The sequence below is a fragment of the Caretta caretta genome, chromosome 11 (genome assembly GCF_965140235.1).
Source record: "Caretta caretta isolate rCarCar2 chromosome 11, rCarCar1.hap1, whole genome shotgun sequence".
NCBI lineage: Eukaryota > Metazoa > Chordata > Testudines > Cheloniidae > Caretta > Caretta caretta.
The window spans coordinates 63,183,086-63,205,356 of record NC_134216.1 but is presented as its reverse complement, the minus strand read 5'-3'; the positions used below and the strand labels follow the sequence as shown (position 1 = coordinate 63,205,356).

The window sequence follows — 22,271 nt, the reverse complement described above, 5'->3', positions numbered from 1 at the left end:
ATTTTAATTTCCCAGGTAGATAAACTCAGAAGATAGCATGGCAAGAGTAGAAGACTCCATTAGAGCTCAACTGTCCCGTGGACTCTCACCAGTGCAGGAGTATAGGGGGCTCTAAGAACCCTTGTTTTTATTCATGGGCAACAGAGATCTTGGGTCTGGGTGGATGAGGCATTTGGTGAAGCCATAGTCTAGCCCTTATTAATTTGCTCTTTTCATGAAGCTGGGAAAGGGGGACACAAATTAAGTTACTTATTATATGTATCCATTTTCAAACTGATCATTGTAATCAGAACCACTTTCAAACTTTGGACTTCATACTTCCTTAGGCAACTTGTTCCAATGTAAGAGAGAGGGGGAATTCTGAGTTTCAACTGACAGTTTCTTCCTCATTCTTCCAGGCTGGTGGTGTCAGTCTATCCTCCAGCAGAATAGGCCAGAGATTCACTTTAAGACTGCACTTAGAAGGATACCTCTGTGAAAATTTGGGCTTAAACCCACCAAAAATTACATTACACTTGTAATAAATATGAACTCCTACCAAACCCATAAAATTTAAAATACTAAGCAATAATGGACAATGGTAAAAGAAATTAGAGATGGAGTTAAGTTGCTGAGGAAAGTGATTGAAGGAAGGTGTGGTGGAAAAGCAGTTAAAGATAGAAAGAATGAAATTTTGATCAACAAGATTAGAAGGGCAGTTAGTCATCAATAGAGGTACCTAATCAACTGGTACATAATGTATAAAAACTATAGACTACACAGTCTATAGATAATGCTTAACCAAGTTGACAGACGGTACAATGCTGACGATCAAAAGTAAATAAGCCATGTAATTTTTGTTTATACCTTTATCTCATTCTGCATCCTCTAATATTCACTAAAGAAGCTTATCAAGAAGGATAAAGATAACTTTAATCTTACTTGTAAGAAAGGTTTGTTGAACTGAAAATTCGAATTAGCAAAGGCACAATAGGAATGTGGAAAAAAATTCAAAGTTGTCAAGAGAATGTCTGGATCCCTTTCTTAACTCCTATATTGCCCTCGGTCTCTGTGCCTTTCTTTCTTTCTCCTTCGCTCTGAACCCAATTCACCCTCCTTTCAGTCTGTCTCCCTTTAGGGATTCTCTTCCCATATGAATCTTTCCCATAATAAGAAAACAACTTTCTAATATAGAGTCTAGTCCTCTATGGCACATATCTGTAGAAATTATAGCAGTCTCTTATCCCTTGTTGGCCCTGCTCTCCTTTAAAAAACAAACAAACAAACAAACAAAAACGGTGTGTATGGTGGGGAGCACAACTAGCCAGAAAAATGAAGTGTTTGATCAATAGTTAAGACACTTGATAACTTAGTCAAATAGACTCAGAGGCGAACTATGAAGCATAACATCCCTCAGTGTAAACTGATGTGCTAGGGTGGAAATAATGTCAAAACTAAGTGTAGTTTAAACCAGGGGTTCCCAAAATGTGGCCTCAGCCCACCTTGACACAGTCCTGGATGGTCTACCGGCATGCCTACTGCTGCAGCTCAGATGGACCTCCAAGAAAGAAGTTTGGGAACCCCTGGTTTAAACAGTAATGACTTCTTTAATTAGGCAGAAGAAGACAATCTGCATATGCAGAGGGTCAACATTCATATTTTCAGTCCAGAGTACAATGTAGCAGCGAGGAAGGCTAAGAGGATTAAATAGCCTGATGTTTTGTATTAAGAGTACATATTAACAGTCCTAGGAAAATGGAGTTATTAATGTAACAAGCGCTGGTTACTACCTTTGGAGCTTCCTGACCAGCACAATGCAATAGGGACAATAAATGGAAACGGAAGGCTCACATATGACACAATATTGGGATTATTTATCTGGGAGAGTCTGAGGTGATTAAGAGGTATCCTACTAAATTCTATCAAATTAAGGTTAATAAACGGGAACAGAGGGATATAGGTTTATGTTAAGAGGAAGTGTACTGCATATAAAAAGAATCCGTGGAGAATAAAGAAATTAGTGTTGCTAAAGGAGGTGAGGACCAGTATGAGTGAATGAACACAAGAAGCACAAGTAAGAAGATGCCATTTTCAGGTCTTGTCTACATGGGAGATTTTCCTTGGCTATGGCCTGAGGTGGCAAGCTATCAGTGTTGCTGCACAGATGCAATCCCTGACATAGACAGGCAAAGTTATTTGCACCAATGGATCTTAATCCAATTTCAAGGAGGTATAGACACCTTACCAAAAGGAGTTAATCAGGCTTCAGATCATGACACAACCGTGAATACTGCTCATTTGTTTCCCCATACATTCAAAGTGAAACATGATCCATCCTGAAAGATGAACTTGCTCAGTGTGGTCTACTTTTCTCTGGCCGCCTTTCTGGAGCACCACTGAATGTCTTCCTATTCCCTCTTGCTGGTGCTTTCCGATCTGCTCCAATCCTACTCAGGTCCCATGCCCTTGTCCCACTTATTTCTGCTACCACCATCCTAAAGACCTAGCATCTAGATGGTACAGTAGGGCTTTCACAGTCTCTTCAAGCAGCCCAGAACACTGGCTATGCCATACTGGTTCTAAATTTTAGGGCAAGAACCCTGAATTTCTGCAGCATTAATACTGGATTCTGTGGCAAACTGAAATTATTCAGAGGTTTGAAATGTGTGGTGAAACATTAGGGAGGTTTTTATAGTACTGGAGTTTACTATTGACTTCAGTGGGAGCACAAGCCAGCTATAAGTGCTTTTGAAAATCCCACTCTAAATATTAACGTGAAAACTACAGTGAATTGTGTCACATAATTTAAAAACCTTGTTTTCTCAACTGTTCTCTATGCCTCTCACACTGTCATAGAATTAAAGTATGTCACAAAATCCAACACTTGTGTATTCAGGAAATCAGAAGGTCTTACTGAAGATTTTAGGTACAGTACACAACACTGTACATTAGGCCCTGTTTATATTGGAAGTATGGACAGAGCTTATCTGCTGTCCCACGGATATGGACTTACCCCATGATTTGAACAGACTTTTCCATTAGAACCAATAGGGCAGCTACTTATGTTCAAGGACTGAATTGGTAGGCACTTCCTGTCTAGACACATCATGTGAGGGCCACATGGAGCTCCATCTTCCACATATCCCAAATCTGTATCGTCATCTAAAAGCACATGAGCACCACTAGGAGAAGAAGTTTTAAAATACTATTAATATTATGACTAGAGCCTTTTAAAGATATTAAAACACAATAAAGGTAGGGATGTTAAAAGCCCTATAACTTCTTCACTCCACAGCACACTAGAGGAAAGAATATGGTATGCACAAATTCACACCACATTTTTTCTATTAATCGCACAATTCTCACAGTAGCACTGACATGAAGTAGCTGGTAACATAGAGAAGAATTCTAGGTATTGACATGCAATCTTAATTTGATTTTAGATTACATATCCATACCACAGAATGATATTTCTTTTTTTCATACCACAGAATGATATTTCTAGAAATAGTAGTTCATGTATATAGATTTATGCATATTTTATGAGAAATGTTTCATGCTTTAACTCTAACCTCAAATGGGAACAGGGAGTAAATATGGAGGAGAATAGTTGTGTATATACACACAAGAGAGTATTCTTTGTTACTTTTAGCATTCTTAATCATCAAATTTTATTTAAATTTTTTAAAAGCACCCATCCAGTAATCTGCATGCAAGACGATAAAAACGTGCCTATCCTCTGACCAATTAAATGATAACTAAAGATTTCCTCCTACCACAATCATTCATATAAAACAAATAATTCCTCTTGCTGAGATAGTACTGCTCAAAACCATGAAGTCTTATATATGGATCTTTTGCTCTTCTGGATTATAATTCTTAAACTTCATGGAAGAGCAATGTGATGTTCCACGGTAAGGTTTGATACCAGTCTCAAGAGTCTCCACGTGCATTTCAACGCTTAAATGGAGAATATCAGTGATTTTTAATAAAAGGAGAAATACCATTTAAAATAGTGATTTTTACCTCTAACAAATTTAAATTTAGCTGTTTAAATTTTTTATCTTTATCTTTTTCATAGCTTCCTAAATTCCAAGGTCAGAAGGGACCATTGTGATTATCTAGTCTGACTTCCTGGATAGCACAGGTTATGTCTACACTTAAGACACTACAGCAGCACAGCTGCAGCTCTGTGGTAGCACTTCATTGTAGAGACTACAGCAGTGGGAGAGGTTCTCCTGTTGCTGTATGTAATCGAGCTCTCCTGTCACTGTATAATTCTTCTGTTGACCTAGCACTGTCTGCACTGGGGGTTAGGGTCAGCTTAACTACGTCTCTCAAGGCTGTGGATTCTTTACACCCCTGAAAGACGTAGCTATGCTGATGTAACTTTTCAATGTAGACCAGCCCTCAGCCATAAAACTTCCCCAAAGTAATTCCTAGAGCATACCTTTTAGAAAAACATCCAATCTTGGTTTTAAAATTGTCCATAATAGAGAACCCACCATGATCCTTGGTAAATTGGTCCAGTGGTTAATTACCCTCACTGTCAAAAATTTACACCTTATTTCCAGTCTGCATTTGTCTAGCTTCAGTTTCCAGACACTGAATCATGTTCTACCTTTCTCTAATAGATTGAAGAGCCTATTATTAAATATGTGTTCCCCCTGTAAGTACCTGAAGGCTGATCAGGTCATCCCTTAACCTTCTCTTTGTTAAGGGAAATAGACTCAAGAACCACAATCTATCACTATAAAGACATGTTTTCCAAACCTTTAATCATTTTTGTGTCTCCTCTTTGACTTCTCCAATTTATCAACACCCTTCTTGAATTGTAGACACCAGACCAGGACGCAGTATTCCATCAGCACCAAACACAGCTAAAATAATCTCTCCACTTCTACTTGAGATTCCCCTATTTATGCATCCAAGGATTGCATTAGCTCTTTTGGCCACAGCATCACACTAGGAGGTTGTGTTCAGCTGATTATCCACCACAACCCCCAAATTTTTTTCAGAATCATTGATCCTCAGGATAGAGTCCTCCATTGTGTAAGTATGGCCTACGTTCTTTGTCCCTCAATGTGTACATATAGCCAAATTTAAAAACTTATATTGCTTGTGCCCAGCTTGCCAAGTGATCCAGATCACTCCGTATCAGTAACCTGTCCTCTTCTTTATTTACCCCCTCCCAATATTTGTGTCATCTGCAAACTTTATCAGTGATGGTTTTATTTTTTCTTCCAAATCATTAATAAAAATGGTTAAATAGCATATGGCCAAGAACCAAACCCTGTGGGACCCACTAGAAACATGCCTCTTTGATGATACCCAGTTAATAATTACATTTTCAGACTTATCAGTTAGCCAGCTTTTAATCCATCCAGTTTGGTTACAGATAGAAAAACCATTTGTGTATGCTGTATAGTCTTTTACCTGCAGTCCACTACACGCCCCTGGTGGTAAAAAGAGGTTGGGGAAATTTCTCCCTGAAGATGACCAATTCGTGGAACTCGACTAAGATTAGTGCAGAGCAAAAAGCCACAGAACACATCACTGCAAAAGAAAAACAAAGAAAGGGACAAAGACAAAGTTACCAAATAGAGTCACACTAACAATTAGCAATATTTATAAGATACAAAATGTTGTGTCAAAAGCAATGAAGACATGAAACCAACAATATTACTGCAATAAATAACTTAAGACCAGCTTCTGCCAAAAAATAACTTAAGACCAGCTGGTCACATAAAGTAATAACTTACTCAGTGAGTAATACCACAAACTTTGGTGGTACTACTCTAAATAAGGTACTACTTGATTTGAACAAGGATGGCAGAAGCTAGTCATAACCAGCAGATGGTGTTAACTGCAAAAGTAGAAACAAAATTCTACCAATTGGTTAATTATGAAAAGCAGCATTTCCCCATTTTGTTTGAACAAAAAAACTATTTCCACAAAAATACTTGAATATAATATTTAAAAGGGCATACAGGTGGACAAACTATACATAGTTTTACAGTGTGCTTTTTCAGGTAGTTTGGTTACTCTATGCTGATGCAGTTTGCTTATTTTGTATTTTATTTTATTCCCCATGTCATCACAGTACAATCATAATGACTAGAAGAATCAGTAATGTTCAGGGTGCACTACTGCATTCTTGGGAAAGACACCGGCTTATCTGCTGCCACTTTATAACAAATAAATAACAGTAGCCTACAAGCCTCAAGCTGGCTTTCCTGGCATGGACTGCCCAAATTTTGCATTGAATTTTGCATCCACACATAGCTGGATGAATACGGGAAAACAATGTGAATATCTGTATGCATTCCAAATGGCTGTTCAGTCTGACCATGTTTGTGCTCCTTATTAGCTATTTTCAAACATTCCTGCAAATGTTTTTAGGGATTTTTTTTTTTTTAAATTATGAATGTTGCGGGAAATGGTTGTTCTTCACATGACTATTCATTCACCCATTAACAAGAGTATTCATCATTCATTATTCTCCTACTTTTAAAGTTTCAGTCATCCAACCAAGGAGCAGATGTATCATGTGACACAGCAAACAGCTGTAGTGAACACGTTCACAAACCATGCATAGGTCAAAATTTGTTCACTTAATCAGATCACTTACAAATAGTAAATAAATTAATAAACATCTAAGTACTCCTGAATGATTCCTGAACTGGAAAAAAAGGGCTAAATCAAATAAGTCTTTTACCTCTAGTTATATGCTTTCTCAACTAACTCCCTTCTTGGAAGTTCAACACATGCCCAAGACAATAGGGAGAAGTAAAGAGGAGGAGGAGCTTACACTGCCAGGACTAGTAGTTGAGACAGAGGAAGAGTTTAGTACTATATCAACTGCCTCTATCCCGTGGGCACTATGGCTACTTATGATATATGTCCCGTAGCTGGTGTCATCTCTGGATGCACACTGGTAGGATGAGCCTTTCTCTTCCACAGATCACTCAGAGCTCACTGTTGTCCATGGCCTACTAGTGTCTTCCAAATATTTGGTCATACTGTATGCGAGGAGGTCCAACATCATGGACTCACTCAGTGAGAGCAGACTTCTACCAAGCTGTCACTGCAGCTTCCCCTCCCCTTTCCCCCTGGCTACAGTATGGAATTACCCTGAGATCACAGGATCTAGCAGAGATTCCTGGGCCACGTCTGGAGGCGGAACCAGCATGCATATCTTTGGCCATTTACATCCCTGCCTGACATTATAAATGTATGACACTGTGCTGCTATCTCCTTTAACTTCTCTTCATGAGCCCAAATTGTCAGTACATCTGCATGAAAATCTAGATGTGAGAAATTCCAAAAATGTGAATTTTTGAGCCACCTGGGAATTCTGCAAACCAATCTGTGAAATATTTTGGAGTTCTGAAAATTTGTAAGAAAAAATGGAGGATTCAAAACCATGCAAAACAAACTGCTGAAAAAGTCCATTAGAAAAATATTAGGCCAATTTCACCCAAAGTATTTAGACCGTTTCTACAAAGCTAAACTTACTGTTTACTGCACTGAATCCATTGGTCTCCATCCTTTCCACAGTTTCCTTTTTTTGTGCCTTCTGTATTAAGCTTCTCATAACAGAATTTGTCAGACCCCGTAGCCTCTTTGATGAAAAAGGGAAAAGAGAATGTACTTTACATTGACAGCAACAAATATTCTCTTCATAAAATTAATGTAAAATATGTAAACAACTGCCACAAGAAAATATAAACACACGACTGAAATTTCATCCTGTGTTTTAATTTATGGAGTAGATTGTGTTTACACAATGAGCGAGGGAAAGAGAGGGAAGAAAAGACAGAATTCTATCAGGCAGCTGAAAAGGGAAAATATTTCCTACCTTATACTCAGATTCCAATATCTGAGCTGAATATCAGTCTGGAGACTCTCTCTCGGTGATTTGTCTAAACAACATCTACCTCGGTGTATATGTTCTTCACTTGAATATTCTGGGGGGTCTCATTTTGCTCACACTTACATCAGTTTTACAGTGGTGCAATGTAACTGTTTTCCTTGCTGTTATTCCTGATTTATACTAGTGTGAGAGTAGAATCAGATTATCTCTCTGGAGCACCAGATATTTGCCTCTCGATGTATCCAGGGAAAGAATTAAGAGGCCTGATTCTCCTCTCACTTATACCAGTGTAAATCAGGAGTAACAGAGTTAAACAGATACAAAACCAATATAAGTGAGAACAGCATAAATCTGAGACTAACTCACCATTTTTCAAAAAGAAAAGGAGTACTAGTGTCACCTTAGAGACTAACAAATTTATTTGAGCATAAGCTTTCGTGAGCTAGAGCTCACTTCATCGGATGCATTCAGTGGAAAATACAGTGGGGGGATTTATATACATAGAGAACATGAACAATGGGTGTTACCATACACACTGTAACGAGAGTGATCACTTAAGGTGAGCTACTACCAGCAGGGGGGGGGGGGGGAGGGAACACAAATCAGACGTTATAACATTCAAAAACCAGTTGGAGAACACTTCAAATCTCTCTGGTCACTCGATTACAGACCTAAAAGTTGCAATTCTTCAACAAAAAAACTTCAAAAATAGACTCCAACGAGAGACTGCTGAATTGGAATTAATTTGCAAACTGTATACAATTAACTTAAGCTTGAATAAAGACTGGGAGTGGATGTGTCATTACACAAAGTAAAACTATTTCCCCATGTTTATTCCCCTCCGCCCCCATCCCCCACTGTTCCTCAGATTTCAGAGTAGCAGCTGTGTTGGTCTGTATTCGCAAAAAGAAAAAGAGTACTAGTGGCACCTTAGAGACTAACCAATTTATTTGAGCATAAGCTTTCATGAGCTTGTAGCTCACGAAAGCTTATGCTCAAATAAATTGGTTAGTCTCTAAGGTGCCACTAGTAATCCTTTTCTTTTTGTTCCTCAGATGTTCTTGTCAGCTGTTGGAAATGGCCCACCTTGATTATCACTACAAAAGGTGTCCCCCCCGTCCCCGTCCCCCCCCCGGTAATAGCTCACCTTAAGTGATCACTCTGGTTACAGTGTGTATGGTAACACCCATTGTCTCATGTTCTCTATGTATATAAATCTCCCCACTGTATTTTCCACTGAATGCATCCGATGAAGTGAGCTCTAGCTCACGAAAGCTTATGCTCAAAGAAATTTCTTAGTCTCTAAGGTGCCACTAGTACTCCTTTTCTTTTTGCGAATACAGACTAACACAGCTGCTACTCTGAAACCTGTCACCATTTTTCAGGGTAAGCAGAGAAGTCCTAACTTTCCTAATAAAGTAGGATTAGATAGAAGAGCCACATTCAATCTAGAACATTTTCCACCTTTCTTCTCTTTAGTCTTTTTGGGTTTCCACACATTAGTATGCTTGCGCTAAGAATAAACCTTTTCAGAGTCTCACCTACCGAAAAAGGCAGGAGCAGCAAGCTGGCTGTGTGGAGGCAGAGCAAACAATAATGGCAAATGGTTGAAAGAGAGGAAAGTAAAGAGAGAACAAAGGCAGAGCCTGAAAAGATGTTCTCAGAATTTGGTCTGCGATGTGACTTTTCTGTGCTTGGGGGTGGACCAATAAACATCCTTCCAGACTCATGGAGTTTATATAAAATTTCTCATTAACAAGCCCTTTAGGCTTTCTTTCATTAAAAATAAATAGTATCTCCATTATTTAGAATGAAACAAGAGTAACCACTAAATACAAAGTATTAGTTACAGCACAGGCACTTACACAGAAAAGACAATCTCAATAATTTAAATTAAAATATAACCTTAGAGTTAGAGAAAAAAAACGTACTGTACTGCCCCCGAGCTGAGGGAAAGGTATCAGGAGTCCACTAAACCTACTGTCCCCATTGTGCTCTGCATTAAATGCACTATACCTTGTGCTGCTTGTGACAGACAGGAAAAGGTGGAAATCTCCTAACGCCACAATGGGTAGGAACATTCTTTTCTCTCTCACAGACCACACCCCCCCCACAATCACTTAAACTGGGATGAATTTGGCACACACAAACATCACAATGGCATGAGTGCAACAGACTGGGACACACTGGTAGTTCACAAAAAGAAAAGGAGGACTTGTGGCACCTTAGAGACTTAACAAATTTATTTGAGCATAAGCTTTCCTGAGCTACAGCTCACTTCATGGGATGCATTGCTGTAGCTCACGAAAGCTTATGCTCTAATAAATCTGTTAGTCTCTAAGGTGCCACAAGTCCTCCTTTTCTTTTTGCGAATACAGACTAACACGGCTGCTACTCTGAAAACTGGTAGTTCAGTTCTCCTGTCTTATGCTCAAAATCATTATCCAGTGCATGTCTCACCTGAAGACGATGGAATTGATAGTTATCTGTGTGATTTAGTTTTTAAACACACACATTTATATTAAGGTATATTAACAAATATTCTGAAGACAAAAAATATATTTATTCAAAAATATTAACCTAACGTGCCTGTAGAATTTAGTTTTATATTTTCTGGTGAGTTTCGGCCTGAGTTAGCTGCAGTATATGCTGCTCACCTTACCTATATCTACAAGCACAGCAAATTATCACCACCTGATTCTCAACATATCACAGCACCCAAATACCAAATGACATCACAAGTCACCCATATTATCTCAACAGACATTTTTTCTCTGCTCTACGGTGGAAACTTTTAACTGAAGGAGGAAAGTACAGTAGGTGGAAATACTAATAATACAAACTAAAGAATACATATGAATAAAATATATTTAAGGTAGGCAACGTCAACCTACTAATTCCCCAAATGTATTTGCACTGATTGTCTCTTGTCTTGCATTCTCCATTATAGCAACGTCCCTAAACAAAAATACAACAAATTAGTGAAGGGAAACTGAACATATTACGTTCTTTTTAAAACCAAATGTTGTCCTTCAGCTGTCTTTACAAGTTCTCTTTCATTTTGATTATTATAGTTTATACATGGGGATATACTCTCCTCAATGTTTGTGTTGGGATGGGGGGGAGTGGAAAGTACCTTTATATGCTGAGGGCCTGATTCTCTACTGCACTTCATGTTGTCATTTAAACTAGCCACCGAGCACTGAAAATGCTGCCAAATCACCCACACTAGCGACAGCATTATACATCCACTTTGCAAGGTGTAAAGGCCTGCATAAGATGCAAACTAATGAAAGAATTGGCCCTTCATTTCTATTAACTTCGATGGAACTAACACCAGTAAATCACTGCAGAGTTATATTAAAATATAAACCTGTACATTTGGGTGCCCACTGATCCTCATCAATCTTGTATTTCTATTTTCTGCAAACTGCCTGCTGGCCAGAAATAAAAATCAGTGGAGAAAGCTGAATTTTTTTAAAGTGATCTGAAAAGGACCAAACTGACTGCATGTAAAACTGAAATTCTCAATGTTAAAAACAGAGCATGGACAGCACAGGCAACATCAGTGCAAGTTTTTTTACACTGCTACAAGTAATATGCCTCAACTTTAGCCAAGAAAGTGAGAGACTAGATCAGTCCCTAGGTCTACACAATGGCCCCCAGAAGGCTGAACAAAACATTGAAGAACTGCAGGGAGAGAGGGATGGATGATAGACTCAAATTTAATAGGTGCTCTGTTTGTCTGCACGAAGTTTGACAAACCCTTAGGATGAATAAACTGAGACGACTGAATGTATGAAAAAATAAGGAAGAAAAGTGAGTTAAGAAATGAAAATTTACACTGGATTCATTATTCATTGATTTGCAAAGGTTTAAAAATGTTACATACCTGATTAGAATCACAAGCATATCCATCTTGTTTATGAAGATTTGATGGGCACTGAACACCAAAAGATAAAAATTCTTGATCAAATTATAACATTTGGAGTTGTAGGACAATAAACAATAAATTATTTAAAAACAAATAGTTGGCATAAAATACATGCAGAGGAACTGTGCAACAGAAGATAGCACTAAAGATGACAAAGGGCCCCAAGGGTTATAATTACTGTGTAAGAAGCCAGAAAAATTAGGTTTATATTTATTAGAAAATAGACTAATAGGATATATGATTGTGGCGTATAAAATTCAAAGAAAAAAAAGAATGGAGAAGGCTTATTATGTTTATATAGTATCCAAAATGTGGTAGGTGCTTTACAAACAAATTAAAATGATACAGTAAATGTACCGAAGAGTTCACACTACCTACAGAAATGAGAGAACAATACATGGAAACAGGGAGGAAGGAAGACAAAGGTTACACAAGTCACATCACACAGCCATTTAAGAAATATCACAATGCTATTTGACAGTGAAACTCAAACCAAGAGGGAACAGAATGAAACAAAGAAAGAACCAGACAGACACTTAACCCTTACTGGGACCAGCTCCTGGGATCTGCCAATTGGCAGTGATTGTGCATTGGCAGTGATTGTGCATTGTCACAAGACAACTAGCCCAAATCTAACTGCCTATTTTGGTTTTTCTGTTTACTGATTTTATGACATTGTTGGAGACATCAACAGAAATGGCTATGCACTAAATCAGGGGTCCCCAACACGGTGCCCACAGGTGCAACGGCGCCTGCCGGGGCAGTTGTGTGCGCCCACAGGACACTGCACTGCCGAAATGCCGCTGCTGAGCACAGCCACCCGAGAACCACCCGCCGAAATGCCGCCGAGAAGCGTTGCCGCTTCTCGGCGGCATTTCAGCAGCAGGGGGTCTGGCTGCCGCCCCAGTCTTCTGGAAATAGGAAGATGCTATTCCCACAGAAAGGTTGGGGACCACTGCACTAAATTGTCATGAAGTTCATTTTTTTGTCTGCAAGTATTTGTTAGATATAGTTGCTACAGAGCAACAAGTGTCCACAAAAAGTACGTTACAGTAATTTTGTATAATCAATTAAAAACTAGGGGCAAATAGCTTTTCCTCTTTAATGTTTTTGATAACAGAATGGTGGATTTGTTAAAAATAGCACAAAAGATTTTTCTGGTGTAGAGAACATTTGTACAGTAACTGGACTTCTTCAAAATGTGTTGTCCATATGCACATTTCGCTGAGGCTATGCATGCACCTCAAGAAGTGGAGATCCAAGTCTTTGGGGCCAGCAGTACCCATAGGGCATGCGTGCACTCTGCAGTCCTCATGCTTTTCTGCAAAAGCATATAAGGGCAAGGCATGCCCACTGCCATTTGGTTCCTTCTGACTGCAGAATCCCATATAAGAGGACTCTGATGTAGAGAAGCTGGAAGCGCAGATTGTGGAACATGCATATGGATAAACATCTCAAAGAACTCCAGTTACTGTATACAGTAATTAACTTTCCTTTCTCTGTTGAACGACTGTCTATATACACATTCCACTGACACGCGTTCTGCTCTTCCTCACATGAGGTGTATACATACCATCACTGGGACGGCCATAAGGACAATCACTTGAAGGAGAACAATTTTAAAATAGGTGACATTTGGGGCATAAAGAGGATGACATTACCCATTTATATATTTGCAGGCGCACTCAGCAATGTCTTCCAAACATCACAAACTGAATGGCTCACAACTTTCTTAAGAAACAAAGCTTCAGTTTTGTCCATATTTAACTTTTCTCAGATGCTACATTTTGACTAACCTCTTTTAACGATGTATCTATTTATTCAGTGTCTGTGGTGAAAAATTTGGGAGTCCATTTTTTAAAACGTCATTTTCCTTCTATTTCTCATACTGGTTTAATCGTTCATATTTGCCTTTTTTACTTAACTTTTCTAAAAGGTGCAGGATTTTTAACCATTTCTGCTACTAAATGCACATAGTTTCTTAGTTGGACTATGACAGCATTCTTCTTGCTTGAGCTTTATTTTTGGCCATCAATCTATTTATGCTGTTAGATTAATTTTTCAGGGCTCTCCTTTTTCTCATGTTATTTGATTTTTTTTTCATTTACACCAGCTGCCATAAACTTAGATCACAATTCTGCCACACTGACTCATATTAAATAGTATCTTACTTTATTAGTATTATTGTTTAACATATATATCGTGGCAGTGCCTACATGCCTCAACTGTGCCAGGGCCCCATTGAATAAATCATTATACAAAAATATACAAATTAACAGTCTCTATCCTGCAGAGCTTAGTCTGAGAGACAGGCATAATAGGTGGATGAGACAAACAGGCAGACTAGGAGGAGAATGGGGTAACAAAAAATAACTGGATGTTTTAATACAGATTTAGGGCTTATCTACATGGGAAATTATTCTGAGGTAACTATTCCTGACTAACTCGATGTGTGGACACTCTTATTCTGAAATAAGAATGCCTTATTCCAAATTAGCTTAATCCACTTCTAAAGCTTTGGAAGTGTCAATCCACTTTAAATTCACTTCCTATCTTATTTTGGATTAATTTTCACGTGCAGACCAGCAATGTGAGCACAAATCTTCGCCATATATTAGCAATAATCACAATTGCCAAATGGCAGTTTGCTTTATACATTGTGGCAGGGTGAGCTTTGAGAGGGGGCTTGAAGAAGGATAATGTGGTGATTAAGGATTTTGACTGGGAGCTTTTCCCAGGCAAGGTGGTGGCAGGGAAGAAAGTGCAAAGGTGCTTGTGGGAAAAGCAGACAAGAGGGCAATCAAGGCTGGAATCACTGGGAAAGAGAAGGCAGGAGATAGTAGGATGGATAGACAGGGCATGACTAAACAGTGGAAAGTTAGGATAAGAAATTTATATTAGATGTGATGGAAGAGGGGGAGCCAATAAAAGGACTTAAAAAGGGTGGTAAAGGAGTCCAAGTGACAAGCCAGGAAGATGATCTTAGGAATAGCATGTTGAATTAACTTGAGGCCGCAGGCAACAGGGCCAAATGAGAAAGAGGCCCAAATGAAAAATGAAACCAAGAGACAAGGTGAAAGTCCACAATGATAGAGAAAGGAAAGGGCTTCAGAGAAAAGTTAAAAGCTTTGTTTCGGCCAGTAGTTTCAGCTGATGACTGGATACCCACAAAGAGAAAGCCAGGCCAAGATTTTAATCTAATTGTAGGGCAAGAGGTCCAAAGTAGAGAGGCAGACTCTGAGTCGTCATTATCATAAAGATGGTAGTCAAAGTCATGTTTACAGATAAGTTTGCCCAGAGATAGGGTGGATAGGGAGAAGAGGAGGGGGCCAAGGATGCAAACCAGAGGATCCCCCCACAGAAAGAGGGAGAGAGAGGGAGGCAGACCCACTGAACTAGACACTAAAGGAGTGATCTAACAGTCAGTGGGAGAACCATGTGAGGACAGTCATGAAAGCCAACAGATGACCAGATTTCAAGAAGAGTGTGGCGGATGGCATTAATGGCAGCTGATAGGTCAAGGAGGATAATGACGAGTTACTGTGCAAGTACATCCACTGGAAACAATGGACCTACTTGCAGAGTAAGATACTATTCAAAGTGTGTGTGTGTAGTAGAACTGGATCTAAAATTATTTTAAATTGGATTTGGATCCTTCTTTGTTTGGTGCACACATTTGGGGTGCCAAAGAACATCATGATATTCCTGCTATGTCCTCTTAAGTGAGGATAGGAAGGTGGTTTTAAGGTTTTTCTGTAACACCCATTACCTTAGTATGCAAACACCAACCACCTACTCTTTCTGTTGCTGCTTACTCTAATACGACTGGTAGAAGAAGCAGAGTATAAGTGCAACTAAAAAGACTAGTTGTCAGAGAGGATATTAGTTACTTTCATACTGCTATTTTTGTTAATCAAAGGAAGCACGAGCAAGGAACCAATGAAGGATGGGATGGGAGAAAGACACAACATGGTGGAAATGGGGAGGACACAGAGTCTATATAGAGGGGGAGAGAAACAAACATGGGGGAGGGAGTTTTCTCATGAACCACAGTCTCTGATCAAAACTCTTTCCCCTACCCTTTCTTTGAAACTAACTTCTTCCACCTGATAAGAGGCGGCTGGTATTTCAGCTCTACTATGCACTCATTAGCTCTGAGGGATAGATGGGGATGTGGGCATTGCCCAACTCCCTTCCCACAAACTCTGGAGATACCACTGTTGACAGCACTAATCTTGTGCAGTCTTTGTATTCAGATCCTTGCAGTTCCCTGATTAGCCTACAATACCTTTCCACTTTTGCATTCTGCAGGTCCAGATATAATCTTACTTGTTTTGGGAGCCAGTATAAATGCCAGATGGCTAGGGCATTATTCTGTTATTTTCTTGTTGCTCACTGCAAGTATGTGTGGGGAGAGAGGGAGAAGAAATTGAGCACACTGTTCTATCTACATATCTAGAAGTGCTCTAGGATAGGACAGCTTTCATTCTCCACTACAGAGAAATTCTGGCTCTTTGTTAAACAGAAATTGTAATGCTTGCTCTTAAGATAAATACATTAATCAGTAAAGAATAAAAGTTTCATCTTTTCTTTAGTTTTCAGCCAAGATTCCTATAGCCAAAGCCTCTAGGATTCCCTTTGAATCATGTACAGTTTAAGTAGCCCACACCAAAATCACAAACAGCATACTGACTATACTGGTACGAACAGCTAATGGCTTTAATTGCCTGATAAACCTTGAAGTACCATGTTAAATTCTACTCTTATTGCGTGTACTTAATGGAAATTAAGGAGATGAGTCAATACATGAAATGTCAAGGCTCCATTGTGGGTAGAATGAAATATAGCTTTACATGCATACCTTTTCTTTGATACTTTTGCTAAGTTGTGCCCTCACAAAACTCCAGGGAATCCCAATGGGGTTTGAGTAAAGGCAGACTTAGTCTCTCTGCTGTTATTTCTTTTGATAAGTAATGTTCTGAAACAAATCATTCAGCACAGCACATAAACAGGTTTTATTTTCCTTTCCTTATTTTATACTATATTTGTTTTCTTTCCTTTTTCTTTTCTTAAAGGATTGCTTTGCTTTCTGCTAACATGTGTATACCTACACTGCATCTATAATAAGTGCTTATTGCCAATAACCTGTTTATCAGTTTTAGATATTTTGCTGGGGTTTGTGTCATTCACTCTTCACATTGTTTTATGAGTTTTCCTTTCTCTTTTTGTAACAGAGTTTATGTTTATTAAATAATTGAGAGCAGCCATTTGCTAATCACTAGAACAAAAACCTTCTTCAAAGACACTTCAATCAAAATACATTTTTAATATTTACAGCTAATGAGGGAACTGGTCATTTTGAGCCAATGTAGTATCAGCTTGTTACTCAATATATTTAACTGGGATAAAAAGATTATGAAATTGAATAGAGTATGCAGAGAGCTTAGGTATACATACCTGACCAGAGTCGCCAGTACAGTACTCTGTAATATCACACTCATTCACTGCATATCGACAGTCATAGCCTCGTGGGAAAAACTAGAAAACAGAGACCATTCATTAGAACTGAGATTATATAATGGCATATTCTGGATTCTTGTTTAGAAATATTGCTCATGTTTCAAAGCCATACTTCTCAATTTTCAAATGAGTCTCAGTATCAACATCCTTTGAGTCTTGCCCACAGAATAACAGAGAGAACAAAACATATCCAGAGGAAGCTTTTGGTACAGAAATAGTGTATGACTAACTCAGGAACCTACATTTTGTAATACTTGTGTACACACACACACACATTCAAGAAATGCTGAATTATCTAGGAACAGCAAAAAACCCACTGCTAGCTTCTGGTTCAACTGAAAGTGGTGCACATCAGTAATCTGAAAAGTATTCTTTTGTGATACATCTCTGCTAGAAATATTTTTCATACCATTAAGACACTATGTGTATAGGAAAAACCATACAGATTTATTTCTGCCGAGAAAATATTGAGACTTTAAACAAAACAACCAACCCACCCATCCATTGGTTTATCAACAGCACATCTGCTTCTACATTATACAGATTAGGTGTATGTTTAATTTAATGGGGCTAAAATAAAGCCCAGAAGCATGAGACAGTAAAAAAAATATTGTTAATGTTTACCAACAAAGATACTATATCTCAACCCAGTCTCATCCTGTTTCTTTTAATTACATTTAGATAGTTATCTGAGAAATTACTGCCCCAAGTCAAAAGGCAGGTTATAGTCCTGTGATGTTCAGAGACCTAGTTCTCATGGAACAGTTTAAGACACATCCTTTAGGAATTCTCATCTTTGCTCTGTCTCTAATAACATTTCCCAGATATACTAATAATTCACCATATCCTGTCATAAGCTATGCACAAGACTCCCACTGACTTCATTTGAAATCCTGTGTATGAAATAACAGGATACCAGAGTGTGGCCCAATATTATCACAATGAGACCAGCATCTAAATTATTTTTTTTCTAAAGTACTTGCAATCCAGAATTTTGGACCACAAATCACAATATTTAAAAATGAAAAATCAAGTGAGAGGCTGCTTAGTATGCCCTTCAATATCTGCTATTGGCAAACTATATCAGAGAAGAAAGCCTTCACTACCTTTTGTAGCAACTATTAGTATTTATCATACTGCGTGGCTTCCAGAGATTTCAGCTGGATGACAAGTAATGCTACCAAAAGTATAAATTCAATTACTTGCCACTGAAGAAGAGAAATGCACATTACAACTTTACATACTATTAGATCATTGCACCCAAAACACCAAGCAGCTTAAAAATCACTCTACCCATAACACATTTACTTTCAACCATATAAGTAAATAGATAAATAAATGTAATCTGGTTTTAACATTAATCTCAATAACATTTTCAAAGTATTGATCAAGGTATCAGATATATGAACCATATCAAAGTCAATGAAAGTTTTGTGACCCAAACCAGCACAATATTTTGAAAATTTGGATTAAAATCTTTAACTCCCAAGATTGGTCATAGATGTCGTGGAGGTGGAATTAATCAAATCCAGATGTATGGTATAACACTGTGTGCATTAACAATAGCAACATACACATAATCCCCATCTACTGCCACATTGTCTGCAGGTAATCATGTTATGTTCCTTAAAAACATTTTGATTCAGTATATGTGGCCTATTTCCCCCCACTGTCACCCAGTGTTTGACCTGTATCAGGTTAGACATTAGTTCTAGGGAAGACAGAGAGAAAATAGAAAGAAATGCTATAAGAAGACTCACAAGACAGGATGTGTTACAGCAGGGTCCATCACTACAGTGAGCTCCATTAGAGAGAGAGCACTTTTTACAGCAGTTTTCATAGCATTCCTAAAGAAAATACATTAAGTGATCTATGAATCTTCCACTCTGGGCATTTTGTCCTTCTCAACCATCCAAACACACCATCCTGTATACCATGATCAGGGAAAGGATTCACTCCTGTATTGATTAGAAAATAAACTAGATGAAAGAATCCTTTACACTATTTAAACATCAAACTAGCAGGGAGACCAGTGTAAAGAATTCTATAGCAGCAACCAAATCCTGGATTTGGGACTATTAAAAGAGACAGTGCATATCTTCTCAAACCTGTCTGAGGATGAGGTTCCACCATGGACTCCATGCCAATGTAAGCTATTGAGGCAGTTTGCACGCACTAAGGAAAACCCCTAAGAGAACTAACTATATATACAATTATTTACAAAAGAACTAAAGGAGCCTAAATAAAGATCTGCAGGTGCAGACTTGGACAAAGCTAAAGGCTCCCTGAATGCACTTTGGAGTGGAAGAGAAGGAACTGAGGCTGCACTACCTAATATAGTCTTAGGCACTGAACATTCAATACAGATAGAGGGTGCATGTGTGCAGCCCCAGATGACAAAGCTTTGGGAACATGTTCTGTTCCTGAAGCACTAAGAGAGAGAGTTCACTACAAGTGAGAATGAACAGAGACCTTGAAGTATAATTACCAAGCTCAAGTGGGAACCTTACCAACCCCTTTATTCTATGTCAGCTTGATCTTTATATAACTCCCTTCTTTCCCTCTCTTTCATAATTTCTCTGTCTCAGGGCCAGAGCCAAAATCCCTCCATATCTACGTCCATACCCAGAACAAGGTGAGATAAGAGGCAAGGAGGAGGAGTTCTCTCTTCTGTCTGAAGCTGCATGCCACTCTGCCCTGCTCTAGCTTATTGCTCCTCTTTCCTTGCGCACTTATACATGGTGTAATGTTGTTTTACCCAGGCCCCATCATCATGGTCCCCGCTGCTCACAGGGTTCAGCCAGTTCCACATTACCTTTAAGAGGCACTTTCCTGAGGCAAGTGTGGGGTGGAGTGGGATGGGAAAATAGGAAAGGCAACAGGTTTTTTCTGTATTTGTAAGACTGAGCATAACACAGTGTAGCAGAAACAAATATTTTCTCGTTAGGGAACATATTCTTCCTCTTTTACAGAAAGTTGACTAATACAATTCTCTGATCAAAGTTGTCCCATAAGACAGGCAGCGTAAATTCAATACAAAATTCTTTCTTTTTCCATTTTTAACATCCATATAAAACTTTTGCTCAATACATTAATCTGAGAAGGGGCTGCAAGAACAGTGCATAAGAACATTTTAAAAAGAAAAGGAGTACTTATGGCACCTTAGAGACTAACCAATTTATTTGAGCATAAGCTTTCGTGAGGTGAGCTGTAGCTTACGAAAGCTTATGCTCAAATAAATTGGTTAGTCTCTAAGGTGCCACAAGTACTCCTTTTCTTTTTGCAAATACAGACTAACACGGAACATTTTAAACTTACCATTCGGAAACCACAATCACATTCTTCTCCTGCTTCTACATATCCATTTCCACATTCGGGAGTTTCAAACAACTGAGAGACACACAAAGAATAAAACCATTGTGAAAAATGATGGAAGCTAGCAACTGACTCAACTATGTCTTTAAGGAACAAACCCTCATCACAGTGCTTCTAAGACACCACTTCAGAGAGAGGACACCCAGAGCTACTCCTCAGGGAGTGCAAGTAGCAATGCAGCCCCTTGTGCAGCTAGCTGGCCAATTGTTCAGGAGCACAAGGTGTGTGGGCTACTTGTATCCTTTCCTGTGCTAATTGGGGAGCAGCTGTGAACAATCTGGCCTTGACCTGGCACTGACTTTTACTAAAAATAACCATGACAAAATGGGGAGAGAAAGAGTCCAGGGAAAGAGTCCTGCCCTGCTGTGGCTGGGAGCTAGAAGGGACCCCAGCCTGCGGTGGCTGTGGAGCTGCAGGAGATTCCCCACTGCACGGGCACTGGGGAGCTCTGGGGGATTCCCCTCCCCCAGGCTGGGGAGCTTCCAGGGATCTCCCGCCACCCGTGAGGACTGGGGAGCTCCGGGGGGTCCCCCCAACCCTGGAAGCTGGGAAGCTCTGGGGGTTCCCCCACTGCTGGTGGTGGTGGTGGCTGGGGAGCTGCCGGGGTCCCCCACCGGTGGTGGCTGGGAAGCTTCAGGGGTCCCTTGCCAGCAGCAGAGTCTGGGGAGCTTCTGAGTATCCCCCACCACCTGTGGGGACTGGGGAGCAAGGGGGACCCCCATGCCCATGGAGACTAGGGAGTTCCAAGACCCCTGCCACTCTGGGAGGTGTGGGTACCCTGCAGCTCCCAGCCGCTGTGGGCTGAAGTCACGGGGGTCTAGGGTGACCAGATCATAGAATCATAGAATATCAGGGTTGGAAGGGATCTCAGGAGGTCATCTAGTCCAACCCCCTGCTCAAAGCAGGACAAACCCCAACTAAATCATCCCAGCCAGGGCTTTGTCAAACCTGACCTTAAAAACTTCTAAGGAAGGAGATTCCACCACCTCCCTAGGTAACACATTCCAGTGTTTGACCACCCTCCTAGTGAAAAAGTTTTTCCTAATATCCAACCTAAACCTGCCCCACTGCAACTTGAGACCATTACTCCTCGTTCTGTCATCTGCTACCATTGAGAATAGTCTAGATCCATCCTCTTTGGAACCCCCTTTCAGGTAGTTGAAAGCAGCTATCAAATCCCTCCTCCTTTTTTTCTTCCACAGACTAAACAATCCCAGTTCCCTCAGCCTCCCCTCATAAATCATGTGTTCAAGATGTCCCAATTTAATGGGACAGTCCCGATATTTGGAGCTTTTACTTATACAGGTGCCTATTACCCCCCACACTCAGTCCCTATTTTTCATACTTGCTATCTGGGCACCCTTCGGAGATCTGCGGAAGTCATGGAGTCCGTTACTTCCACAACCTCCATGACCAAATCTTATGATACTTATGATATTATGAAGTCACTGTGTGTTTAAGCCTTATGAGGATCTGTACTATGTCCTTGCCTCATCCTCCTTGTGTTAAAGAGAAAGGAATGGTACCTGCATGTCTGTCTCTTAACTAGGACAATTGTTATCAGCCCTTCAGTAGAGCTTGCCCAGA

The 22,271-nt window shown here is 39.5% G+C and overlaps 1 protein-coding gene across 10 annotated transcripts in view; it reads right to left on the bottom strand.

Moving 5' to 3' along the window:
* The window catches only part of ADAM23 (ADAM metallopeptidase domain 23), a 181,748-nt gene that overhangs the window by 30,652 nt on the left and 128,825 nt on the right, over positions 1-22,271 (bottom strand). For 9 of the 10 annotated variants that reach the window (XR_012664448.1, XR_012664449.1, XR_012664450.1 and 6 more), the window contains exons 16-23: positions 20,628-20,699; positions 19,070-19,156; positions 17,247-17,327; positions 11,748-11,798; positions 10,750-10,813; positions 7,498-7,603; positions 5,416-5,535; positions 2,993-3,161 (exon numbers count right to left, since the gene is read on the bottom strand). Coding sequence is in view for 7 of the 10 variants with exons in the window: in XM_075118099.1 (XP_074974200.1) it covers positions 2,993-3,161; positions 5,416-5,535; positions 7,498-7,603; positions 10,750-10,813; positions 11,748-11,798; positions 17,247-17,327; positions 19,070-19,156; positions 20,628-20,699 (750 nt within the window). In the remaining 3 variants the exon portion in view is untranslated. The remainder of the gene's footprint in view (positions 1-2,992; positions 3,162-5,415; positions 5,536-7,497; positions 7,604-10,749; positions 10,814-11,747; positions 11,799-17,246; positions 17,328-19,069; positions 19,157-20,627; positions 20,700-22,271) is intronic. The other variant, XM_075118101.1, reaches the window with a different exon arrangement.